General features: G+C 50.2%; 1 protein-coding gene across 1 annotated transcript in view; it reads right to left on the bottom strand.

The window, feature by feature from the left end:
• LOC121273099 (alpha-1B-glycoprotein-like) overlaps positions 1-24,176 on the bottom strand; it is a 111,993-nt gene that overhangs the window by 39,071 nt on the left and 48,746 nt on the right. The window contains exons 5-7 of the mRNA XM_041180063.1: positions 16,727-17,026; positions 9,640-9,939; positions 4,112-4,411 (exon numbers count right to left, since the gene is read on the bottom strand). Coding sequence (XP_041035997.1) covers positions 4,112-4,411; positions 9,640-9,939; positions 16,727-17,026 — 900 coding nt within the window. The remainder of the gene's footprint in view (positions 1-4,111; positions 4,412-9,639; positions 9,940-16,726; positions 17,027-24,176) is intronic.

Below are 24,176 nucleotides of genomic sequence, written 5' to 3'. Positions count from 1 at the left end.
GGAGGAGGTTACATTCATAGGGAGGGAGGGGGTGAGGGAGGGATTTGAACAGGAGGATGAGAATTGTAGGGGCTGGAGGAGGTTACCGAGATAGGGAGGGAGGGGATGAGGGAGGGATTTGAACAGGAGGGTGAGAATTGTAAGGGATGGAGGAGGTTACAGAGATAGGGAGGGAGGGGGTGAGGGAGGGATTTGAACAGGAGGATGAGAATTGTAGGGGCTGGAGGAGGTTACAGAGATAGGGAGGGAGAGGGTGAGGGAGGGATTTGAACAGGAGGATGAGAATTGTAGGGGCTGGAGTAAGTTACAGAGATAGGGAGGGAGGGGGTAAGGAAGGGATTTGAACAGGAGGATGAGAATTGTAGGGGATGGAGGAGGTTACAGAGATAGGGAGGGAGGGAGTGAGGGAGGGATTTGAACAGGAGGATGAGAATTGTAGGGGCTGGACGAGTTTACAGAGATAGGAAGGGAGGGGGTGAGGGTGGATTTGAACAGGAGGATGAGAATTGTAGGGGATGGAGGAGGTTACAGAGATAGGGAGGGAGGGGGTGAGGGAGGTATTTGAATAGGAGGATGAGAATTGTAGGGGCTGGAGAATGTTACAGAGATAGGGAGGGAGGGGGTGAGGGAGGGATTTGAACAGGAGGATGAGAATTGTAGGGGCTGGAGGAGGTTACAGAGATAGGGAGGGAGAGGGTGAGGGAGGTATTTGAACAGGAGGATTAGAATTGTAGGGGCTGGAGGAGGTGACAGAGATAGGGAGGGAGGGGGTGAGGGAGCGATTAGAACAGGTGGATGAGAATTGTAGGGCCTTTAGAAGGTTACAGAGATAGGGAGGGATGGGTTAATGGTGGATTTGAACAGGAGGATGAGAATTTTTGGGGCTGGAGGAGGTTATGGTGATGGGGGGGATGGGGTGATGGAGGGATTTGAACAGGAGGATGAGATTTGTTGGGGCTGGAGGATGTTACAGAGATAGGGAGAGACGGGGTGAGGGAGGTATCTGAAAAGGAGGGTGAGAATTGTAGGGGCTTGAGGACGTTACAGAGATAGGGAGGGAGGGGGTGAGGGAGGGATTTCAACAGGAGTAAGAGAATTGTAGGGGCTGGAGGAGGTTACTGAGATAGGGAGGGAGGGATTTGAACCGTAGGATGAGAATTGTAGGGGTTGGAGGAGGTTACAGAGATAGGGAGGGAGTGGGTGAGGGAGGTATTGGAACAGGAGGATGATTACTGTAGCGGCGGGTGGAGGTTACAGATCTATGGGGGTCGGGGGTGTGGGACGGATTTGAACAGGAGGATGAGAAAAAGAGGGGCGGTAGGAGGTTACAGAGATAGGGAGGGAGGGGGTGAGGGAGGGATTTCAAAAGGAGGATGCGATTTGTAGGGGCTGGAGGAGGTTACAGAGATAGGGAGGGAGGGGGTGAGAGAGGGATTTCAAAAGGAGGATGCGATTTGTAGGGGCTGGAGGAGGTTACAGAGATAGGGAGGGACGGGGTGAGGGAGGGATTTGAACAGGAGGATGAGAATTGTAGGGGCTGGAGTAGGTTACAGAGATAGGGAGGGAGGGGGTAGGAAGTGAATTGAACAGATGCATGAGAATTGTAGGGGCTGGAGGAGATTACAGAGATAGGGAGGGAGGGGGTGAGGGAGGGATTTGAACAGGAGGATGAGAATTGTAGGCGCTGGAGTAGATTATAGAATTACGGAGGGTGGAGGTGAGGGAGGGATTTGAGCAGGAGGATGGGAAATATAGGGGTGGGAGGAGGTTACAGAGATAGGGAGGGAGGGGGTGAGGGAGGGATTTCAAAAGGAGGATGCGATTTGTAGGGGCTGGAGTATGTTACAGAGATAGGGAGGGAGGGGTTGAGGGAGGGTTTGGAACAGGAGGATGTGAATTGTAGCTGCTGGAGGAGGTTACAGAGATAGGGAGGGATGGGTTGAAGGAAGGTTTCAAACAGGAGGATGAGAATTGTAGGGTTTGGAGGAGGTTACAGAGATAGGGAGGGAGGGGGTGAGTGAGGGCTTTGAACAAGAGGATGAGATTAGTAGGGGCTGTAGGAAGTTACAGAGATAGGGAGGGAGAGGGTGAGGGAGGGATTTGAAAAGGAGGGTGAGTATTTTAGTGGCTGGAGGAGGTTACAGAGATAGGGAGGGATGGTCTGAGGGAGGGATTTGAACAGGAGTGTGAGAATTGTAGGGGCTGGAGGAGGTTACAGAGATAGGGAGGGAGGGGGTGAAGGAGTGATTTGAACAGGAGGGTGAGAATTGTAGGCGCTGGAGGAGGTTACAGAGATAGGGAGGGAGGGGGTGAAGGAGGGATTTGGACAGGATGGTGGAATTGTAGGGGCTCGAGTGAGTTACAGAGAAAGATAGAAAGGGGCTGAGGGAGGGATTTGGACAGGAGGATGAGGATTGTAGGGGCTGGAGGAGGTTACGGAGATAGGGACGAGGAGGTGAGGGTTCCTCCTTATCTCCATCCAAAATGGCCGGCCCCATATCCTGTGAGAGTGACCATCCCCCCTTGGCCCCATCCCCCACACCTCCTAGTTCTGGACTCTCCAGCTATGGAGAGGGTGGTTTGGGGAGTAGCCAAGTACCCCAGTTGGTGTTGTGTCAGGCTGTGTAAGGTCGAGGGTGAATGTTGATGGAGGGGAATTATTGCCCATGTGCGGGTGAATGGAGACAGTTTGGACACCAGTGAGGGAGAATTGTGAGGTGTCAGAATGAACAGCAGAAGTCCCATCCTTGCCCTCGGTTGGGGAAGGGAGCTGGTTGCTGAGGGACCCACTGGCCTATAACCCCCACAAATTGCTTGAGAAATGAACTCACTGGCAGCGTACAATGCGTTAAAGGGACGACTGCTCAGGTCACGGTGTCTTGTCCTCTCCTGAGAGAGACAAACCTTTCATTTATCTGAGGTGACAGATTGAGGGAGTCACCTCTGCTGATTCTGTTCAAAGTGTTGTATTAACACACTGTCAAGGTGGGGGTGGGTGATCATTGAATAGAAGGTAAGAGCAGAGATGTTAACGTGCAGCCCACTGTGGGTGAATAGTTTAATGAAGAAGCATCTTTCCTCTAAAAGGTGGAGTTTTCAGATGGGATTGAAGTGCACAGTCAGGCAGTGTGTGAGTGCAAGTGAAGGCTGACCTCTTGTTTCCCAGGATCAAATCCTACTGCCGTCTTGTCATTAAATGGAGTAACAGTTGTGTTAGAGATCTCTCTCTCCCTTTCTCTGATCTTTCTATATCTATCTCTCTCTGCCTCTCTCCATGGCTCCCTCCCTCTCTCTCTCTTATCTCTCTGTCTCTCTGTCAGTTCTATCTGTCTGTCTCTCTGTTTTTCTCTCTCTGCCTGTCTATCTGCCTCTGTCCCTGTCCCTCTCTCTTTCTGTCTCTGTCTGCTTCCCTCTCTCTCTGACTCCCTGTCTCTCCCTCTCTGTCTGTCTGTCTTTGCCTCCCTCTCTCTCTCTGTCTGTCTGTCTGTCTGTCTCTCTCTCTCTGTCTGTCTGTCTATCTCTCTCTCTCTGTCTGTCTGTCTCTCTGTCCCTGTCTCTCTTTCTTTCTCTCTCTCTCTCTATCCCTCTCTCGCTCTCTTTGCATTTTCTGTCTCTCTGTCTCCCTCTCTGTCTCTCTCTTTTTTATTCTTTCTTTCCCTCTCTCTCTGTCCCTGTTCCTGGCTGTCTCTCTGTCTGTCTCTGTCAGTCTCTATCTATCGTTCTATCTGTCTCTCTGACTGACTCTCTATCTCTATCTATGATTCCCTCTATCTGTCTCTCTCTGTCTCTGTCTATCGTTCCCTCTATCTGTCTCTCTCTGTCACTATCTATTTTTCCCTCTATCTGTCTCTCTGTCTGTCTCTAACTATCATTCCCTCTATCTGTCTCTCTGTCTGTCTCTCTCTCTATCTATCTTTCCCTCTATCTGTCTCTCCATCTGTCTCTCTCTGTCTCTATCTATCTTTCCCTCTATCTGTCTCTTTGTCTGCCTCACTAGCCTATTGCTAACTAAACAGAAGCTTGATTCAATCGGAAGTCATTATTGAAGGTATAACATCATTAGTATGCCAAAATACTGAGACGAAAATCCGGTAACTAACAGATCACTCACCATTAACATTGAGCTCCACGAAGTTACTACTTTCTGACTCATACACTTTCCCTTTTACCATTTTCTCAAAACCACAGCTGTATTCCCCACTATCCTCTGGTTCAAGACCGTTCATGGTCAAGATGACTGACCGTTGTGAGTCTGAGACATTCCGGGTGTCGAGAGGCTTTTTGCCATGTTTCTTGTACAAGTGGAAGATGGGGCTTGGGAAGCTGGTGGTGCAGTTAAACTGAACTCGTTCCCCCACTGTGACCACACCAGAAAAAGGCTCTATAGAGACTGTGGGCTTTGGAAGTTTTTCTGCAATAAATAGAACACGCAAAGCAAATAAAAACATTTATGAATATGTGGAAGTGACTGGGAAATAAATCACATTGTCCTTGGTAGGAAACATGGGGTTTGGCTGAGGAAGCATGGAGGGATTGGAACAGGAGGATGAGAATTGTAGGGGCTGGAGGAGGTTACAGAGATAGGGAGTGAGGGGGTGAGGGAGGGATTGGAACAGGAGGATGAGAATTGTAGGGGATGGAGGAGGTTACAGAGATAGGGAGGGAGGGGGTGAGGGAGGGATTGGAACAGGAGGATGAGAATTGTAGGGGCTGGAGGAGGTTACAGAGATAGGGAGTGAGGGGGTGAGGGAGGGATTGGAACAGGAGGATGAGAATTGTAGGGGATGGACGAGGTTACAGAGATAGGGAGGGAGGGGGTGAGGGAGGGATTGGAACAGGAGGATGAGAATTGTAGGGGCTGGAGGAGGTTACAGAGATAGGGAGGGAAGGGGTAAGGAAGGGATTTGAACAGGAGGATGAGAATTGTAGGGGATGGAGGAGGTTACAGAGATAGGGAGGGAGGGGGTGAGGGAGGGATTTGAACAGGAGGATGAGAATTGTAGGGGCTGGGGGAGGTTACAGAGATAGGGAGGGAGGGGGTGAGGGAGGGATTTGAACAGGAGGATGAGAATTGTAGGGGATGGAGGAGGTTACAGAGATAGGGAGGGAGGGGGTGAGGGAGGGATTTGAACAGGAGGATGAGAATTGTAGGGGCTGGAGGAGGTTACAGAGATAGGGAGGGAGAGGGTGAGGGAGGGATTTGAACAGGAGGATGAGAATTGTAGGGGCTGGAGGAGGTTACAGAGATAGGGAGGGAGGGGGTAAGGAAGGGATTTGAACAGGAGGATGAGAATTGTAGGGGATGGAGGAGGTTACAGAGATAGGGAGGGAGGGAGTGAGGGAGGGATTGGAACAGGAGGATGAGAATTGTAGGGGATGGAGGAGGTTACAGAGATAGGGAGGGAGGGGGTGAGGGAGGGATTGGAACAGGAGGATGAGAATTGTAGGGGCTGGAGGAGGTTACAGAGATAGGGAGGGAGGGGGTAAGGAAGGGATTTGAACAGGAGGATGAGAATTGTAGGGGATGGAGGAGGTTACAGAGATAGGGAGGGAGGGGGTGAGGGAGGGATTTGAACAGGAGGATGAGAATTGTAGGAGCTGGGGGAGGTTACAGAGATAGGGAGGGAGGGGGTGAGGGAGGGATTTGAACAGGAGGATGAGAATTGTAAGGGATGGAGGAGGTTACAGAGATAGGGAGGGAGGGGGTGAGGGAGGGATTTGAACAGGAGGATGAGAATTGTAGGGGCTGGAGGAGGTTACAGAGATAGGGAGGGAGAGGGTGAGGGAGGGATTTGAACAGGAGGATGAGAATTGTAGGGGCTGGAGTATGTTACAGAGATAGGGAGGGAGGGGGTAAGGAAGGGATTTGAACAGGAGGATGAGAATTGTAGGGGATGGAGGAGGTTACAGAGATAGGGAGGGAGGGAGTGAGGGAGGGATTTGAACAGGAGGATGAGAATTGTAGGGGCTGGACGAGTTTACAGAGATAGGAAGGGAGGGGGTGAGGGTGGATTTGAACAGGAGGATGAGAATTGTAGGGGATGGAGGAGGTTACAGAGATAGGGAGGGAGGGGGTGAGGGAGGTATTTGAATAGGAGGATGAGAATTGTAGGGGCTGGAGAATGTTACAGAGATAGGGAGGGAGGGGGTGAGGGAGGGATTTGAACAGGAGGATGAGAATTGTAGGGGCTGGAGGAGGTTACAGAGATAGGGAGGGAGAGGGTGAGGGAGGTATTTGAACAGGAGGATTAGAATTGTAGGGGCTGGAGGAGGTGACAGAGATAGGGAGGGAGGGGGTGAGGGAGCGATTAGAACAGGTGGATGAGAATTGTAGGGCCTTTAGAAGGTTACAGAGATAGGGAGGGATGGGTTAATGGTGGATTTGAACAGGAGGATGAGAATTTTTGGGGCTGGAGGAGGTTATGGTGATGGGGGGGATGGGGTGATGGAGGGATTTGAACAGGAGGATGAGATTTGTTGGGGCTGGAGGATGTTACAGAGATAGGGAGAGACGGGGTGAGGGAGGTATCTGAAAAGGAGGGTGAGAATTGTAGGGGCTTGAGGACGTTACAGAGATAGGGAGGGAGGGGGTGAGGGAGGGATTTCAACAGGAGTAAGAGAATTGTAGGGGCTGGAGGAGGTTACTGAGATAGGGAGGGAGGGATTTGAACCGTAGGATGAGAATTGTAGGGGTTGGAGGAGGTTACAGAGATAGGGAGGGAGTGGGTGAGGGAGGTATTGGAACAGGAGGATGATTACTGTAGCGGCGGGTGGAGGTTACAGATCTATGGGGGTCGGGGGTGTGGGACGGATTTGAACAGGAGGATGAGAAAAAGAGGGGCGGTAGGAGGTTACAGAGATAGGGAGGGAGGGGGTGAGGGAGGGATTTCAAAAGGAGGATGCGATTTGTAGGGGCTGGAGGAGGTTACAGAGATAGGGAGGGAGGGGGTGAGAGAGGGATTTCAAAAGGAGGATGCGATTTGTAGGGGCTGGAGGAGGTTACAGAGATAGGGAGGGACGGGGTGAGGGAGGGATTTGAACAGGAGGATGAGAATTGTAGGGGCTGGAGTAGGTTACAGAGATAGGGAGGGAGGGGGTAGGAAGTGAATTGAACAGATGCATGAGAATTGTAGGGGCTGGAGGAGATTACAGAGATAGGGAGGGAGGGGGTGAGGGAGGGATTTGAACAGGAGGATGAGAATTGTAGGCGCTGGAGTAGATTATAGAATTACGGAGGGTGGAGGTGAGGGAGGGATTTGAGCAGGAGGATGGGAAATATAGGGGTGGGAGGAGGTTACAGAGATAGGGAGGGAGGGGGTGAGGGAGGGATTTCAAAAGGAGGATGCGATTTGTAGGGGCTGGAGTATGTTACAGAGATAGGGAGGGAGGGGTTGAGGGAGGGTTTGGAACAGGAGGATGTGAATTGTAGCTGCTGGAGGAGGTTACAGAGATAGGGAGGGATGGGTTGAAGGAAGGTTTCAAACAGGAGGATGAGAATTGTAGGGTTTGGAGGAGGTTACAGAGATAGGGAGGGAGGGGGTGAGTGAGGGCTTTGAACAAGAGGATGAGATTAGTAGGGGCTGTAGGAAGTTACAGAGATAGGGAGGGAGAGGGTGAGGGAGGGATTTGAAAAGGAGGGTGAGTATTTTAGTGGCTGGAGGAGGTTACAGAGATAGGGAGGGATGGTCTGAGGGAGGGATTTGAACAGGAGTGTGAGAATTGTAGGGGCTGGAGGAGGTTACAGAGATAGGGAGGGAGGGGGTGAAGGAGTGATTTGAACAGGAGGGTGAGAATTGTAGGCGCTGGAGGAGGTTACAGAGATAGGGAGGGAGGGGGTGAAGGAGGGATTTGGACAGGATGGTGGAATTGTAGGGGCTCGAGTGAGTTACAGAGAAAGATAGAAAGGGGCTGAGGGAGGGATTTGGACAGGAGGATGAGGATTGTAGGGGCTGGAGGAGGTTACGGAGATAGGGACGAGGAGGTGAGGGTTCCTCCTTATCTCCATCCAAAATGGCCGGCCCCATATCCTGTGAGAGTGACCATCCCCCCTTGGCCCCATCCCCCACACCTCCTAGTTCTGGACTCTCCAGCTATGGAGAGGGTGGTTTGGGGAGTAGCCAAGTACCCCAGTTGGTGTTGTGTCAGGCTGTGTAAGGTCGAGGGTGAATGTTGATGGAGGGGAATTATTGCCCATGTGCGGGTGAATGGAGACAGTTTGGACACCAGTGAGGGAGAATTGTGAGGTGTCAGAATGAACAGCAGAAGTCCCATCCTTGCCCTCGGTTGGGGAAGGGAGCTGGTTGCTGAGGGACCCACTGGCCTATAACCCCCACAAATTGCTTGAGAAATGAACTCACTGGCAGCGTACAATGCGTTAAAGGGACGACTGCTCAGGTCACGGTGTCTTGTCCTCTCCTGAGAGAGACAAACCTTTCATTTATCTGAGGTGACAGATTGAGGGAGTCACCTCTGCTGATTCTGTTCAAAGTGTTGTATTAACACACTGTCAAGGTGGGGGTGGGTGATCATTGAATAGAAGGTAAGAGCAGAGATGTTAATGTGCAGCCCACTGTGGGTGAATAGTTTAATGAAGAAGCATCTTTCCTCTAAAAGGTGGAGTTTTCAGATGGGATTGAAGTGCACAGTCAGGCAGTGTGTGAGTGCAAGTGAAGGCTGACCTCTTGTTTCCCAGGATCAAATCCTACTGCCGTCTTGTCATTAAATGGAGTAACAGTTGTGTTAGAGATCTCTCTCTCCCTTTCTCTGATCTTTCTATATCTATCTCTCTCTGCCTCTCTCCATGGCTCCCTCCCTCTCTCTCTCTTATCTCTCTGTCTCTCTGTCAGTTCTATCTGTCTGTCTCTCTGTTTTTCTCTCTCTGCCTGTCTATCTGCCTCTGTCCCTGTCCCTCTCTCTTTCTGTCTCTGTCTGCTTCCCTCTCTCTCTGACTCCCTGTCTCTCCCTCTCTGTCTGTCTGTCTTTGCCTCCCTCTCTCTCTCTGTCTGTCTGTCTGTCTGTCTCTCTCTCTCTGTCTGTCTGTCTATCTCTCTCTCTCTGTCTGTCTGTCTCTCTGTCCCTGTCTCTCTCTTTCTTTCTCTCTCTCTCTCTATCCCTCTCTCGCTCTCTTTGCATTTTCTGTCTCTCTGTCTCCCTCTCTGTCTCTCTCTTTTTTATTCTTTCTTTCCCTCTCTCTCTGTCCCTGTTCCTGGCTGTCTCTCTGTCTGTCTCTGTCAGTCTCTATCTATCGTTCTATCTGTCTCTCTGACTGACTCTCTATCTCTATCTATGATTCCCTCTATCTGTCTCTCTCTGTCTCTGTCTATCGTTCCCTCTATCTGTCTCTCTCTGTCACTATCTATTTTTCCCTCTATCTGTCTCTCTGTCTGTCTCTAACTATCATTCCCTCTATCTGTCTCTCTGTCTGTCTCTCTCTCTATCTATCTTTCCCTCTATCTGTCTCTCCATCTGTCTCTCTCTGTCTCTATCTATCTTTCCCTCTATCTGTCTCTTTGTCTGCCTCACTAGCCTATTGCTAACTAAACAGAAGCTTGATTCAATCGGAAGTCATTATTGAAGGTATAACATCATTAGTATGCCAAAATACTGAGACGAAAATCCGGTAACTAACAGATCACTCACCATTAACATTGAGCTCCACGAAGTTACTACTTTCTGACTCATACACTTTCCCTTTTACCATTTTCTCAAAACCACAGCTGTATTCCCCACTATCCTCTGGTTCAAGACCGTTCATGGTCAAGATGACTGACCGTTGTGAGTCTGAGACATTCCGGGTGTCGAGAGGCTTTTTGCCATGTTTCTTGTACAAGTGGAAGATGGGGCTTGGGAAGCTGGTGGTGCAGTTAAACTGAACTCGTTCCCCCACTGTGACCACACCAGAAAAAGGCTCTATAGAGACTGTGGGCTTTGGAAGTTTTTCTGCAATAAATAGAACACGCAAAGCAAATAAAAACATTTATGAATATGTGGAAGTGACTGGGAAATAAATCACATTGTCCTTGGTAGGAAACATGGGGTTTGGCTGAGGAAGCATGGAGGGATTGGAACAGGAGGATGAGAATTGTAGGGGCTGGAGGAGGTTACAGAGATAGGGAGTGAGGGGGTGAGGGAGGGATTGGAACAGGAGGATGAGAATTGTAGGGGATGGAGGAGGTTACAGAGATAGGGAGGGAGGGGGTGAGGGAGGGATTGGAACAGGAGGATGAGAATTGTAGGGGCTGGAGGAGGTTACAGAGATAGGGAGTGAGGGGGTGAGGGAGGGATTGGAACAGGAGGATGAGAATTGTAGGGGATGGACGAGGTTACAGAGATAGGGAGGGAGGGGGTGAGGGAGGGATTGGAACAGGAGGATGAGAATTGTAGGGGCTGGAGGAGGTTACAGAGATAGGGAGGGAAGGGGTAAGGAAGGGATTTGAACAGGAGGATGAGAATTGTAGGGGATGGAGGAGGTTACAGAGATAGGGAGGGAGGGGGTGAGGGAGGGATTTGAACAGGAGGATGAGAATTGTAGGGGCTGGGGGAGGTTACAGAGATAGGGAGGGAGGGGGTGAGGGAGGGATTTGAACAGGAGGATGAGAATTGTAGGGGATGGAGGAGGTTACAGAGATAGGGAGGGAGGGGGTGAGGGAGGGATTTGAACAGGAGGATGAGAATTGTAGGGGCTGGAGGAGGTTACAGAGATAGGGAGGGAGAGGGTGAGGGAGGGATTTGAACAGGAGGATGAGAATTGTAGGGGCTGGAGGAGGTTACAGAGATAGGGAGGGAGGGGGTAAGGAAGGGATTTGAACAGGAGGATGAGAATTGTAGGGGATGGAGGAGGTTACAGAGATAGGGAGGGAGAGGGTGAGGGAGGGATTGGAACAGGAGGATGAGAATTGTAGGGGATGGAGGAGGTTACAGAGATAGGGAGGGAGGGGGTGAGGGAGGGATTGGAACAGGAGGATGAGAATTGTAGGGGCTGGAGGAGGTTACAGAGATAGGGAGGGAGGGGGTAAGGAAGGGATTTGAACAGGAGGATGAGAATTGTAGGGGATGGAGGAGGTTACAGAGATAGGGAGGGAGGGGGTGAGGGAGGGATTTGAACAGGAGGATGAGAATTGTAGGGGCTGGGGGAGGTTACAGAGATAGGGAGGGAGGGGGTGAGGGAGGGATTTGAACAGGAGGATGAGAATTGTAAGGGATGGAGGAGGTTACAGAGATAGGGAGGGAGGGGGTGAGGGAGGGATTTGAACAGGAGGATGAGAATTGTAGGGGCTGGAGGAGGTTACAGAGATAGGGAGGGAGAGGGTGAGGGAGGGATTTGAACAGGAGGATGAGAATTGTAGGGGCTGGAGGAAGTTACAGAGATAGGGAGGGAGGGGGTAAGGAAGGGATTGGAACAGGAGGATGAGAATTGTAGGGGATGGAGGAGGTTACAGAGATAGGGAGGGAGGGAGTGAGGGAGGGATTTGAACAGGAGGATGAGAATTGTAGGGGCTGGACGAGTTTACAGAGATAGGAAGGGAGGGGGTGAGGGTGGATTTGAACAGGAGGATGAGAATTGTAGGGGATGGAGGAGGTTACAGAGATAGGGAGGGAGGGGGTGAGGGAGGTATTTGAATAGGAGGATGAGAATTGTAGGGGCTGGAGAATGTTACAGAGATAGGGAGGGAGGGGGTGAGGGAGGGATTTGAACAGGAGGATGAGAATTGTAGGGGCTGGAGAATGTTACAGAGATAGGGAGGGAGGGGGTGAGGGAGGGATTTGAACAGGAGGATGAGAATTGTAGGGGCTGGAGGAGGTTACAGAGATAGGGAGGGAGAGGGTGAGGGAGGGATTTGAACAGGAGATGAGAATTGTAGGGGCTGGAGGAAGTTACAGACATAGGTAGGGAGGGGGTAAGGAAGGGATTTGAACAGGAGGATGAGAATTGTAGGGGATGGAGGAGGTTACAGAGATTGGGAGGGAGGGAGTGAGGGAGGGATTTGAACAGGAGGATGAGAATTGTAGGGGCTGGACGAGTTTACAGAGATAGGAAGGGAGGGGGTGAGGGTGGATTTGAACAGGAGGATGAGAATTGTAGGGGATGGAGGAGGTTACAGAGATAGGGAGGGAGGGGGTGAGGGAGGTATTTGAATAGGAGGATGAGAATTGTAGGGGCTGGAGAATGTTACAGAGATAGGGAGGGAGGGGGTGAGGGAGGGATTTGAACAGGAGGATGAGAATTGTAGGGGCTGGAGAATGTTACAGAGATAGGGAGGGAGGGGGTGAGGGAGGGATTTGAACAGGAGGTTGAGAATTGTAGGGGCTGGAAGTGTTTACAGAGATAGGGAGGGAAGGGGTGAGTGAGCGATTTGAACAGGAGGGTGAGAATTGTAGGAGCTGGAGTGGTTTACAGAGAAAGGTAGAGATTGTCTGTGGGATGGATTCGAACAGGAGGATGAGGATTGTAGGGGCTGGAGGAGGTTACAGAGATAGGGACGAGGAGGTGAGGTTCCTCCTTATCTCCATCCAAAATGGCCGGCCCCATATCCTGTGAGAGTGACCATCCCCCCTTGGCCCCATCCCCCACACCTCCTAGTTCTGGACTCTCCAGCTGTGGAGAGGGTGGTTTGGGGAGTAGCCAAGTACCCCAGTTGGTGTTGTGTCAGGCTGTGTAAGGTCGAGGGTGAATGTTGATGGAGGGGAATTATTGCCCATGTGCGGGTGAATGGAGACAGTTTGGACACCAGTGAGGGAGAATTGTGAGGTGTCAGAATGAACAGCAGAAGTCCCATCCTTGCCCTCGGTTGGGGAAGGGAGCTGGTTGCTAAGGGAGCCACCGGCCTATAACCCCTGCAAACTGCTTGAGAAATGAACGCACTGGCAGCGTACAATGCGTTAAAGGAATGACTGCTCAGGTCACCTGATCCTGTCCTCTCCTGAGAGAGACAAACCGTTCATTTATCCGAGGTGACAGATTGAGGGAGTCACCTCTGCTGATTCTGTTCATAGTGTTGTGTTAACACACTGTCAAGTTGGGGGTGGGTGATCATTGAATAGAGCGTAAGAACAGAGATGTTTACGTGCAGCCCACTGTGGGTGAATAGTTTAATGAAGAAGCATCTTTCCTCTAAAAGGTGGAGTTTTCAGATGGGATTGAAGTGCACAGTCAGGCAGTGTGTGAGTGCAAGTGAAGGCTGACCTCCTGTTTCCAAACATCAAATCCTACTGCCGTCTTGTCATTAAATGGAATAACAGTTTTGTTAGCGATCTCTCTCTCCCTTTGTCTTATCTTTCTACATCTATCTCTCTCTCTCTGCCTCTCTCCAAAGCACTCACTCTGTCTCTCTCATAGTTCCCTCTCTCTTTGTCTCTCTTTCTCTATCTGTCTGTTCTGTCTGTGTCTATCTCTGTCTGTTTCTCTCTGCCTGCGTCTCTGCCTCTGTCCCTGTCTCTCTTTCTTTCTCTCTCTTTCTCTGTCTGCTTCTCTGACTTGATCTCTCTGTCAGTCTCTCCCTGCCTGTCTGTCTCTCTGTGTGTGTCTCTCTATGTCTCTCTGTGTGTGTCTCTCTCTCTGTCCCTCTGTCTGTCTGTGTCTCTCTCTGTCTGTCTGTCTCTGACTGCCTCTCTGCCTCTCTCTTTTTTTCTCCTTTTCTCTGTTTGCTTTTCTCTCTCTGTCTCTGTCTGCCTCTCCCTTTCTGTCCCTCTGTATGTCTCTCTCTCTGTATCTATGACTGTCTGTCACTTTCTGTCTGTTCGTCTCTCGTCTTTCTCTCTGTCTGTCTGTTTCTGTCTGTCAGACTCTCTGTGTCTCTGTGCCTCTGCCCCTGTCTCTCTCTCTCTCTATCTCTCTCTCTCTTTGTCTTTTCTGTCTCTCTGTCTCTGTCTCTCTCTTTCTTGTTCTTTCTTGCCCTTTCGCTCTGTCTCTGTCCCTGTCCCTGTCTGTCTCGCTGTCTCTCGGTCTCTGTCTGTCTCTATCTATCGTTCCCTCTATCTGTCTCTCTGTCCACATCTATCTTTCCCTCTGTCTCTCTGTCTGATTCTCTCGCTGTCTCTATCTATCGTTCCGTCTATCTGTCTCTCTGTCTGTCTCTATCTATTGTTCCCTCTATCTGTCTCTCTGTCTGTCTCTCCCTGTCTCTATCTATCGTTCCCTTTATCTGTCTGTCTTCTGTCTGTCTCTCTGTGTCTCTATCTATTGTTCCCTCTATCAGTCTCTGTCTGTCTCTCTCTGTCTCTATCTATCGTTCCCTCTATCTGTCTCTCTGTCTGTCACTAGCTCTATCTATCGTTCCCTTTGTCTCACTGTCTCTCACTATCTATCTAACATTCCCTCTATCTGTCTCTCTGTCTCTATCTATCATTCCCTCCATCTGACTCTCTGTCTGTCTCTCTCTGTTTCTATCTATCGTTCCCTCTATCTGTCTCTATCTATTGTTCCCTCTATCTGTCTCTCTGTCTGTCTCTATCTATTGTTCCCTCTATCTGTCTCTGTCTGTCTCTATCTATTGTTCCCTCTATCTGTCTCTCTGTCTGTCTCTGCTTCTATCTATTGTTGGCTCTATCTGTCTCTCTGTCTGTCTCTGCTTCTATCTATTGTTCGCTCTATCTGTCTCTCTGTCTGTCTCTGTCTCTATCTATCTTTCCCTCTATCTGTCTCTCTGTCTGTCTCTCTCTGTCTCTATCTATTGCTCCCTCTATCTGTCTCTCTGCCTGTCTCTATCTATTGTTCGCTCTATCTGTCACTCTGTCTGTCTCTGTCTCTATCTATCGTTCCCTCTATCTGTCTCTCTGTCTGTCTCTCTCTGTCTCTATCTATTGTTTCCTCTATCTGTCTCTCTCTGTCTCTGTCTCTCGTTCCCTCTATCTGTATCTCTCTGTCACTATCTATTTTTCCCTCTATCTGTCTCTCTGTCTGTCTCTATCTATCGTTCTCTCTATCTGTCTCTCTGTCTGTCTCTCTATGTCTCTATCTATCGTTCCCTATATCTGTCTCTCTGTCTCTCACTATCTCTATCTATCGTATCTTCTATCTGTCCCTCTGTCTGTCTCTATGTTATCTATCATTCCCTCTATCTGACTCTCTGTCTGACTCTGTCTGTCTCTATCTATCGCTCCCTCTATCTTTCTGTCCCTGTCTCTATCTATCGTTCCCTCTATCTGTCTCTCTGTCTTTTTCTGTCTCTATCTAACATTCCCTCTATCTGTCTCTCTGTCTCTTTCTGTCTCTATCTATTGTTCCCTCTATCTGTCTCTCTGTCTGTCTCTCTGTCTGTCTCTCTGTCTGTCCCTCTCTGTCTGTCTCTCTCTGTCTCTATCTATCGTTCCTTCTATATGTCTCTCTGTATCTCTCTCTCTGTCTCTATCATTTCCTCTATCTGATTCTCTGTCTCTCTCTGTCTCTATCTATTGTTCCCACAATCTGTTTCTCTGTCTGTCTTTCTCTGGCTCTATCGTTTCCTCTATCTGTCTCTCTCTGTCTCTATCTATTGTTCCCTCTGTCTGTCTCTGTCTGTCTCTCTCTGTCTCTAGCTATCATTCCCTCTATCTGTCTCTCTCTATCATTCCCTTTATCTGTCTCTCTGTCTGTCTCTATCTATCGTTCCGTCTATCTGTCTTTCTGTCTCTATCTATCGTTCCCTCTATCTGTCTCTCTGTCTGTTTCTGTCCCTATCTATCATTCCCTCTATCTGTCTCTCTGTCTCTTTCTGTCTCTACCTATCATTCCCTCTATCTGTCTCTCTGTCTGTCTCTCTGTCTGTCTCTCTCTGTCTCTATCGTTCCTTCTATCTGTCTCTCTGTATCTCTCTCTCTGTCTCTATCATTTCCTCTATCTGATTCTCTGTCTCTCTCTGTTTCTATCTATTGTTCCCACAATCTGTCTCTCTGTCTGTCTTTCTCTGGCTCTATCGTTTCTTCTATCTGTCTCTGTCTGTCTGTCTCTGTCTCTATCAATCGTTCCCTCTGTCCGTCTTTCTCTGTCTCTATCTATTTTTCGCTCTATCCGTCTCTCTCTCTGTCTCTCTCTGTCTCTATCTATCGTTCCCCCATCTGTCTGTCTGTCTGTCTCTTTCTGTCCCTATCTATTGTTCCTTCTATCTGTCTCTCTGCCTGACTCTCTCTGTCTCTATCTATCATTCCTTCTACCTGTCTCTCTCTCTCTGTCTCTATCTATCATTCCTTATATCTGTCTCTCTGTCTGTCTCTATCTTATCTATCAGTTCCTATATCTGACTCTCTGTCTGTCTCTCTCTGTCTCTATCTATTGCTCCCTCTATCTGTCTCTCTGTCTGTCCCTGTCTTTCTCTATCTATCGTTCCCTCTATCTGTCTCTCTGTCTGTCTCTCTCTGTCTCTATCTATCGTTCCCATTATCTGATTCTCTCTTTGTCTCTTTCTGTCTCTATCTATCGTTCCCTCTATCTGTCTCTCTGTCTGTCTCTCTCTGTCACTATCTATCATTCCTTCTATCTGTCTCTCTCCCTCTCTGTCTCTCTCTCTGTCTCTATCATTTCCTCTATCTGATTCTCCGTCTCTCTCTGTCTCTATCTATTTTCCCTCTATCTGTCTCTCTGTCTGTCTCTCTCTGTCTCTATCTATCTTTCCCTGTATGTGACTCTCTGTCTGCCTCACTAGCCAATTGCTAACTAAACACAAGCTTGATTCAATCGGAAGTCATTATTGAAGGTATAACATCATTAGGCCAAAATACTGAGACAGAGACCAGTAACTAACAGATCACTCACCGGTAACATTGACCTCCACGAAGTTACTACGTTCTGAATTATACACTTGCCCTTTTAACGTTTTCTCAAAACTGCAGCTGTATTCCCCACTATCCTCTGGTTCGAGATCTTTCATGGTCAAGATGACTGACCGTTGTGAGTCTGAGACATTCCGGGTGTCTAGACGCGTTCTGCCATGTTTCTTGTACAAGTGGGCGATGGGGCTTGGGTAGCTGGTGGTGCAGTTAAACTGAACTCGTTCCCCCACTGTGACCACACCAGAGAACGGCTCTATAGAGAATGTGGGCTTTGGAAGTTTATCTGCAATAAGTAGAACACGTGGAGCAAAGAAAAAACATTCATGAATAAGTGGAAGTGACTGGGAGAGAAATCACATTGTACTTGGTAAGAAACATGGGGGTTGGGTGAGGAAGCATGGAGGGATTGGGAAATGAGAGTGATAATTGTAGAGGATGGAGGAAGTTACAGAGATAGGGAGGGAGTGCGTGATGTAGTGATTTGAACAGGGGGATGAGAATTGTAGGGGCTGGAGGAGGTTACAGAGATAGGGAGGGAGGGGTGAGGGAGGGATTTGAACAGGAGGATGAGAACTGTAGGGGCTGGAGGACGTTACAGAGATAGGGAGGGTGGTGGTGAGGGACGGATTTGAAGAGGAGTATGAGAATTGTAGGGGCTGGAGGAGGTTACAGAGATAGGGAGGGAGTGGGTGAGGGAGGGATTTGAACAGGAGGATTATAATTGTCGAGGGTGGATGAGGTTACAGAGGCAGGGTTTGAGGGGGTGAGGGAGGGATTTGAACAGGAGGATGAGAATTGTAGGGGTTGGAGTAGGTTACAGAGATAGGGAGGGAGGGGTGAGGGAGGAATTTGAACAGGAGGATGAGAATTGTAGGGGCTGGAGGAGGTTACAGAGATAGGGATGGATGTGGTGAGGGAGGGATTTGAACAGGAGGATGAGAATTGTAGGGGCTGGAGGAGGTTAAAGAGATAGGGAGGGAGGTGGTGATGGAGGAATTTGAACAGGAGGATGAGAATTGTAGGGGCTGGAGGAGGTTACAGAGATAGGGAGGGAGGGTGTGAGGGAGGGATTTGAACAGGAGACTGGGAATTGTAGGGGCTGGAGGAGGTTACAGAGATGGGGAGGGAGGAGGTGAGGGAGGGATTTGAAGAGGAGGAGGAGAATTGTAGGGGCTGGAGCAGGTTACAGAGATAGGAAGGGAGGGGGTGAGTGGGGGAATTGAACAGGAGGATGAGAATTATAGATGCTGGAGGATGTTACAGCAATAGGGAGGGAGGGGGGGAGGGAGGGATTTGAACAGGAGGATGAGAATTGTAGGGGCTGGAGGAGGTTAGAGAGATAGGGAGGGAGGTGGTGAGGGAGGGATTTGAACAGGAGGATGAGAATTGTAGGGGCTGGAGGATGTTAAAGAGATAGGGAGGGAGGGGATTAGGGAGGGATTTGAACAGGAGGATGAGAATTGTCGAGGGTGGAGGAGCTTACAGAGCTAGGGAGTGAGGGGTTGAGGGAGGGATTTTAACAGGAGAATGGGAATTGTCGGGGCTGGAGGAGGTTACAGAGATAGGGAGGGAGGGGGTGAGGGAGGTATTTGAACAGGAGTATGGGTATTGTAGGGGCTGGAGGAGGTTACAGAGATAGGGAGGGTGGGGGTGAGGGAAGAATTAGACTAGAAGGATGAGAATTATAGGGGCTGGAGGAGGTTACAGAGATAGGGAGGGAGGGGGTGAGGGAGGGATTTGAACAGGAGGATGAGAATTGTAGGGGCTGGAGGAGGTTACAGAGATAGGGAGGGAGGGGGTGAGGGAGGGATTTGAACAGGAGGATGAGAATTATTGAGGCTGGAGGATGTTACACAGATAGGGAGGGAAGGGCTGAGTATGGGATTTGAACAGGAGGATGAGAATCGTAGGGGATGGAGGAGGTTACAGAGATAGGGAGGGAGGGGGTGAGGGAGGAATTTGAACAGTAGGATGAGAATTGTTGGGGCTGGAGGAGGTTAAAGAGATAGGGAGAGAAGGGGCGAGGGTGGGATTTGAACAGGAGAATGAGAATTGTCGCGGGTGGAGGAGATTACAGAGATAGGGAAGGAGTGGGTGAGGAAGGGATTTGAACAGGAGGATGGGAATTGTCGGGGCTGGAGGAGGTTACAGAGATAGGGAGGGAGGGCGTGAGGGAGGGATTTCAACAGGAGGATGAGAATTGTAGGGGCTGGAGGAGGTTACAGAGATAGGGAGGGAGGGGGTGAGGGAGGGATTTGAACAAGAGGATGAGAATTGAAGGGGCTGGAGTATGTTACAGAGATCGGGAGGGAGGGTGTGAGTGAGGGATTTGAATAGGAGGATGAGGATTGTAGGGGCTGGAAAAGGTTAAAGAGATAGGGAGGGAGTGTGTGAGGGAGGGATTTCAAGACGGGGATGAGAATTGTAGGGTCTGGAGGAGGTTACAGAGATAGGGAGAGAGGTTTTGAGTGAGGGATTTGAACAGGATTTTGAGAATTGTAGGGTCTGGAGGAGGTTAAATAGATAGCGAGTGAGTGGGTGAGGGAGGGATTTGAACAGGAGGATGAGAAATGTCAAGGCTGGAGGAGCTTACAGAGATAGGGAGGGAGGGGTTGAGGGAGGGATTTGAACAGGAGAATGAGAATTGTAGGGGCTGGAGGAGGTTACAGAGATAGGGAGGGAGGTGGTGAGGGAGGGATTTGAACAGGAGGATGACAATTGTAGGGGCTGGAGGAGGTTACAGAGATAGGGAGGGAGGGGGTGAGGGAGGAATTTGAACAGGAGGATGAGAATTGAAGGGGCTGGAGTATGTTACAGAGATCGGGAGGGAGGGTGTGAGTGAGGGATTTGAATAGGAGGATGAGGATTGTAGGGGCTGGAAAAGGTTAAAGAGATAGGGAGGGAGTGTGTGAGGGAGGGATTTCAAGACGGGGATGAGAATTGTAGGGTCTGGAGGAGGTTACAGAGATAGGGAGAGAGGTTTTGAGTGAGGGATTTGAACAGGATTTTGAGAATTGTAGGGTCTGGAGGAGATTAAATAGATAGGGAGAGAAGGGGCGAGGGTGGGATTTGAACAGGAGAATGAGAATTGTAGGGGCTGGAGGAGGTTACAGAGATAGGGAGGGAGGTGGTGAGGGAGGGATTTGAACAGGAGGATGACAATTGTAGGGGCTGGAGGAGGTTACAGAGATAGGGAGGGAGGGGGCGAGGGAGGGATTTGAACAGGACAATGAGAATACTACGGGCTGGAGGAGGTTACAGAGATAGGGAGTCAGTGTGTGAGGGAGGGATTTGAGCAGGAGGATGGGAAATGTAGTGGCTGGAGGATGTTACAGAGATAGGGAGGGAGGGGGTGAGGGAGGGATTTGAACAGGAGGGTGAGAATTGTCGCGGGTGGAGGAGATTACAGAGAGAGGGAGGGATGGGGTGTGGGAGGGATTTAAACAGGAGGATTGGAATTGTCGGTGCTGGATGAGGTTACAAAGATGTGGAGGGAGGGAATGAGGGAGGGATTTGAACAGGTGTATGAGAATTTTAGGAGCTGGAGGAGGTTACCGGGATAAGGAGGGAGGGGGTGAGGGAGGATTTTGAACAGGAGTTTGAGAATTGTAGCGCCTGGAGGAGTTTACAGAGATAGGGTGGGAGGGGGTGAGGGAGGGATTTGAAGAGGAGGGTGAGAATTGTATGGGTTGGAGGAGGTTACAGAGATAGGGAGGGACGGGTTGAGTGAGGGATTGGAACTGGAGGGTGAGATTTGTAGGGGCTGGAGGCAGTTACAGAGATAGGGAGGGAGGGGGTGAGGGAGAGATTTGAACTGGAGGATGAGAATTGTCTGAGCCGGATGAGATTACAGAGATAGGGAGGGATGGGGTGAGCGAGGGATTTGAACAGGAGGATGAGAATTGTAGGGGATCGAGGAGTTTACAGAGATAGGGAGGGAGGGGGTGAGAGAAGGATTTGAACAGGAGGATGAGAACTGTAGGGGCTGGAGGACGTTACAGAGATAGGGAGGGTGGTGGTGAGGGACGGATTTGAAGAGGAGTATGAGAATTGTAGGGGCTGGAGGAGGTTACAGAGATAGGGAGGGAGTGGGTGAGGGAGGGATTTGAACAGGAGGATTATAATTGTCGAGGGTGGATGAGGTTACAGAGGCAGGGTTTGAGGGGGTGAGGGAGGGATTTGAACAGGAGGATGAGAATTGTAGGGGTTGGAGTAGGTTACAGAGATAGGGAGGGAGGGGTGAGGGAGGAATTTGAACAGGAGGATGAGTATTGTAGGGGCTGGAGGAGGTTACAGAGATAGGGATGGATGTGGTGAGGGAGGGATTTGAACAGGAGGATGAGAATTGTAGGGGCTGGAGGAGGTTAAAGAGATAGGGAGGGAGGTGGTGAGGGAGGGATTTGAACAGGAGGATGAGAATTGTAGGGGCTGGAGGAGGTTACAGAGTTAGGGAGGGAGGGTGTGAGGGAGGGATTTGAACAGGAGACTGGGAATTGTAGGGGCTGGAGCAGGTTACAGAGATAGGAAGGGAGGGGGTGAGTGGGGGAATTGAACAGGAGGATGAGAATTGAAGTGGCTGGAGGAGGTTACAGTGATAGGGAGGGAGGGGGGTGAGGGAGGGATTTGAACAGGAGGATGAGAATTTTAGGGGCTGGAGGAGGTTAGAGAGGTAGGGAGGGAGGTGGTGAGGGAGGGATTTGAACAGGAGGATGAGAATTGTAGGGGCTGGAGGATGTTAAAGAGATAGGGAGGGAGGGGATTAGGGAGGGATTTGAACAGGAGGATGAGAATTGTCGAGGGTGGAGGAGCTTACAGAGCTAGGGTGTGAGGGGTTGAGGGAGGGATTTTAACAGGAGAATGGGAATTGTCGGGGCTGGAGGAGGTTACAGAGATAGGGAGGGAGGGGGTGAGGGAGGTATTTGAACAGGAGTATGGGTATTGTAGGGGCTGGAGGAGGTTACAGAGATAGGGAGGGTGGGGGTGAGGGAAGAATTAGACTAGAAGGATGAGAATTATAGGGGCTGGAGGAGGTTACAGAGATAGGGAGGGAGGGGGTGAGGGAGGGATTTGAACAGGAGGATGAGAATTGTAGGGGCTGGAGGAGGTTACAGAGATAGGGAGGGAGGGGGTGAGGAAGGGATTTGAACAGGAGGATGAGAATTATTGAGGCTGGAGGATGTTACACAGATAGGGAGGGAAGGGCTGAGTATGGGATTTGAACAGGAGGATGAGAATCGTAGGGGATGGAGGAGGTTACAGAGATAGGGAGGGAGGGGGTGAGGGAGGAATTTGAACAGTAGGATGAGAATTGTTGGGGCTGGAGGAGGTTAAAGAGATAGGGAGAGAAGGGGCGAGGGTGGGATTTGAACAGGAGAATGAGAATTGTCGCGGGTGGAGGAGATTACAGAGATAGGGAAGGAGTGGGTGAGGAAGGGATTTGAACAGGAGGATGGGAATTGTCGGGGCTGGAGGAGGTTACAGAGATAGGGAGGGAGGGCGTGAGGGAGGGATTTCAACAGGAGGATGAGAATTGTAGGGGCTGGAGGAGGTTACAGAGATAGGGAGGGAGGGGGTGAGGGAGGGATTTGAACAAGAGGATGAGAATTGAAGGGGCTGGAGTATGTTACAGAGATCGGGAGGGAGGGTGTGAGTGAGGGATTTGAATAGGAGGATGAGGATTGTAGGGGCTGGAAAAGGTTAAAGAGATAGGGAGGGAGTGTGTGAGGGAGGGATTTCAAGACGGGGATGAGAATTGTAGGGTCTGGAGGAGGTTACAGAGATAGGGAGAGAGGTTTTGAGTGAGGGATTTGAACAGGATTTTGAGAATTGTAGGGTCTGGAGGAGGTTAAATAGATAGCGAGTGAGTGGGTGAGGGAGGGATTTGAACAGGAGGATGAGAAATGTCAAGGCTGGAGGAGCTTACAGAGATAGGGAGGGAGGGGTTGAGGGAGGGATTTGAACAGGAGAATGAGAATTGTAGGGGCTGGAGGAGGTTACAGAGATAGGGAGGGAGGTGGTGAGGGAGGGATTTGAACAGGAGGATGACAATTGTAGGGGCTGGAGGAGGTTACAGAGATAGGGAGGGAGGGGGTGAGGGAGGAATTTGAACAGGAGGATGAGAATTGAAGGGGCTGGAGTATGTTACAGAGATCGGGAGGGAGGGTGTGAGTGAGGGATTTGAATAGGAGGATGAGGATTGTAGGGGCTGGAAAAGGTTAAAGAGATAGGGAGGGAGTGTGTGAGGGAGGGATTTCAAGACGGGGATGAGAATTGTAGGGTCTGGAGGAGGTTACAGAGATAGGGAGAGAGGTTTTGAGTGAGGGATTTGAACAGGATTTTGAGAATTGTAGGGTCTGGAGGAGATTAAATAGATAGGGAGAGAAGGGGCGAGGGTGGGATTTGAACAGGAGAATGAGAATTGTAGGGGCTGGAGGAGGTTACAGAGATAGGGAGGGAGGTGGTGAGGGAGGGATTTGAACAGGAGGATGACAATTGTAGGGGCTGGAGGAGGTTACAGAGATAGGGAGGGAGGGGGCGAGGGAGGGATTTGAACAGGACAATGAGAATACTACGGGCTGGAGGAGGTTACAGAGATAGGGAGTCAGTGTGTGAGGGAGGGATTTGAGCAGGAGGATGGGAAATGTAGTGGCTGGAGGATGTTACAGAGATAGGGAGGGAGGGGGTGAGGGAGGGATTTGAACAGGAGGGTGAGAATTGTCGCGGGTGGAGGAGATTACAGAGAGAGGGAGGGATGGGGTGTGGGAGGGATTTAAACAGGAGGATTGGAATTGTCGGTGCTGGATGAGGTTACAAAGATGTGGAGGGAGGGAATGAGGGAGGGATTTGAACAGGTGTATGAGAATTTTAGGAGCTGGAGGAGGTTACCGGGATAAGGAGGGAGGGGGTGAGGGAGGATTTTGAACAGGAGTTTGAGAATTGTAGCGCCTGGAGGAGTTTACAGAGATAGGGTGGGAGGGGGTGAGGGAGGGATTTGAAGAGGAGGGTGAGAATTGTATGGGTTGGAGGAGGTTACAGAGATAGGGAGGGACGGGTTGAGTGAGGGATTGGAACTGGAGGGTGAGATTTGTAGGGGCTGGAGGCAGTTACAGAGATAGGGAGGGAGGGGGTGAGGGAGAGATTTGAACTGGAGGATGAGAATTGTCTGAGCCGGATGAGATTACAGAGATAGGGAGGGATGGGGTGAGCGAGGGATTTGAACAGGAGGATGAGAATTGTAGGGGATCGAGGAGTTTACAGAGATAGGGAGGGAGGGGGTGAGAGAAGGATTTGAACAGGAGGATGAGAACTGTAGGGGCTGGAGGACGTTACAGAGATAGGGAGGGTGGTGGTGAGGGACGGATTTGAAGAGGAGTATGAGAATTGTAGGGGCTGGAGGAGGTTACAGAGATAGGGAGGGAGTGGGTGAGGGAGGG

This window comes from Carcharodon carcharias, chromosome 39 (genome assembly GCF_017639515.1).
Source record: "Carcharodon carcharias isolate sCarCar2 chromosome 39, sCarCar2.pri, whole genome shotgun sequence".
NCBI lineage: Eukaryota > Metazoa > Chordata > Chondrichthyes > Lamniformes > Lamnidae > Carcharodon > Carcharodon carcharias.
This window is presented reverse-complemented; position numbering and strand designations above follow the sequence as displayed.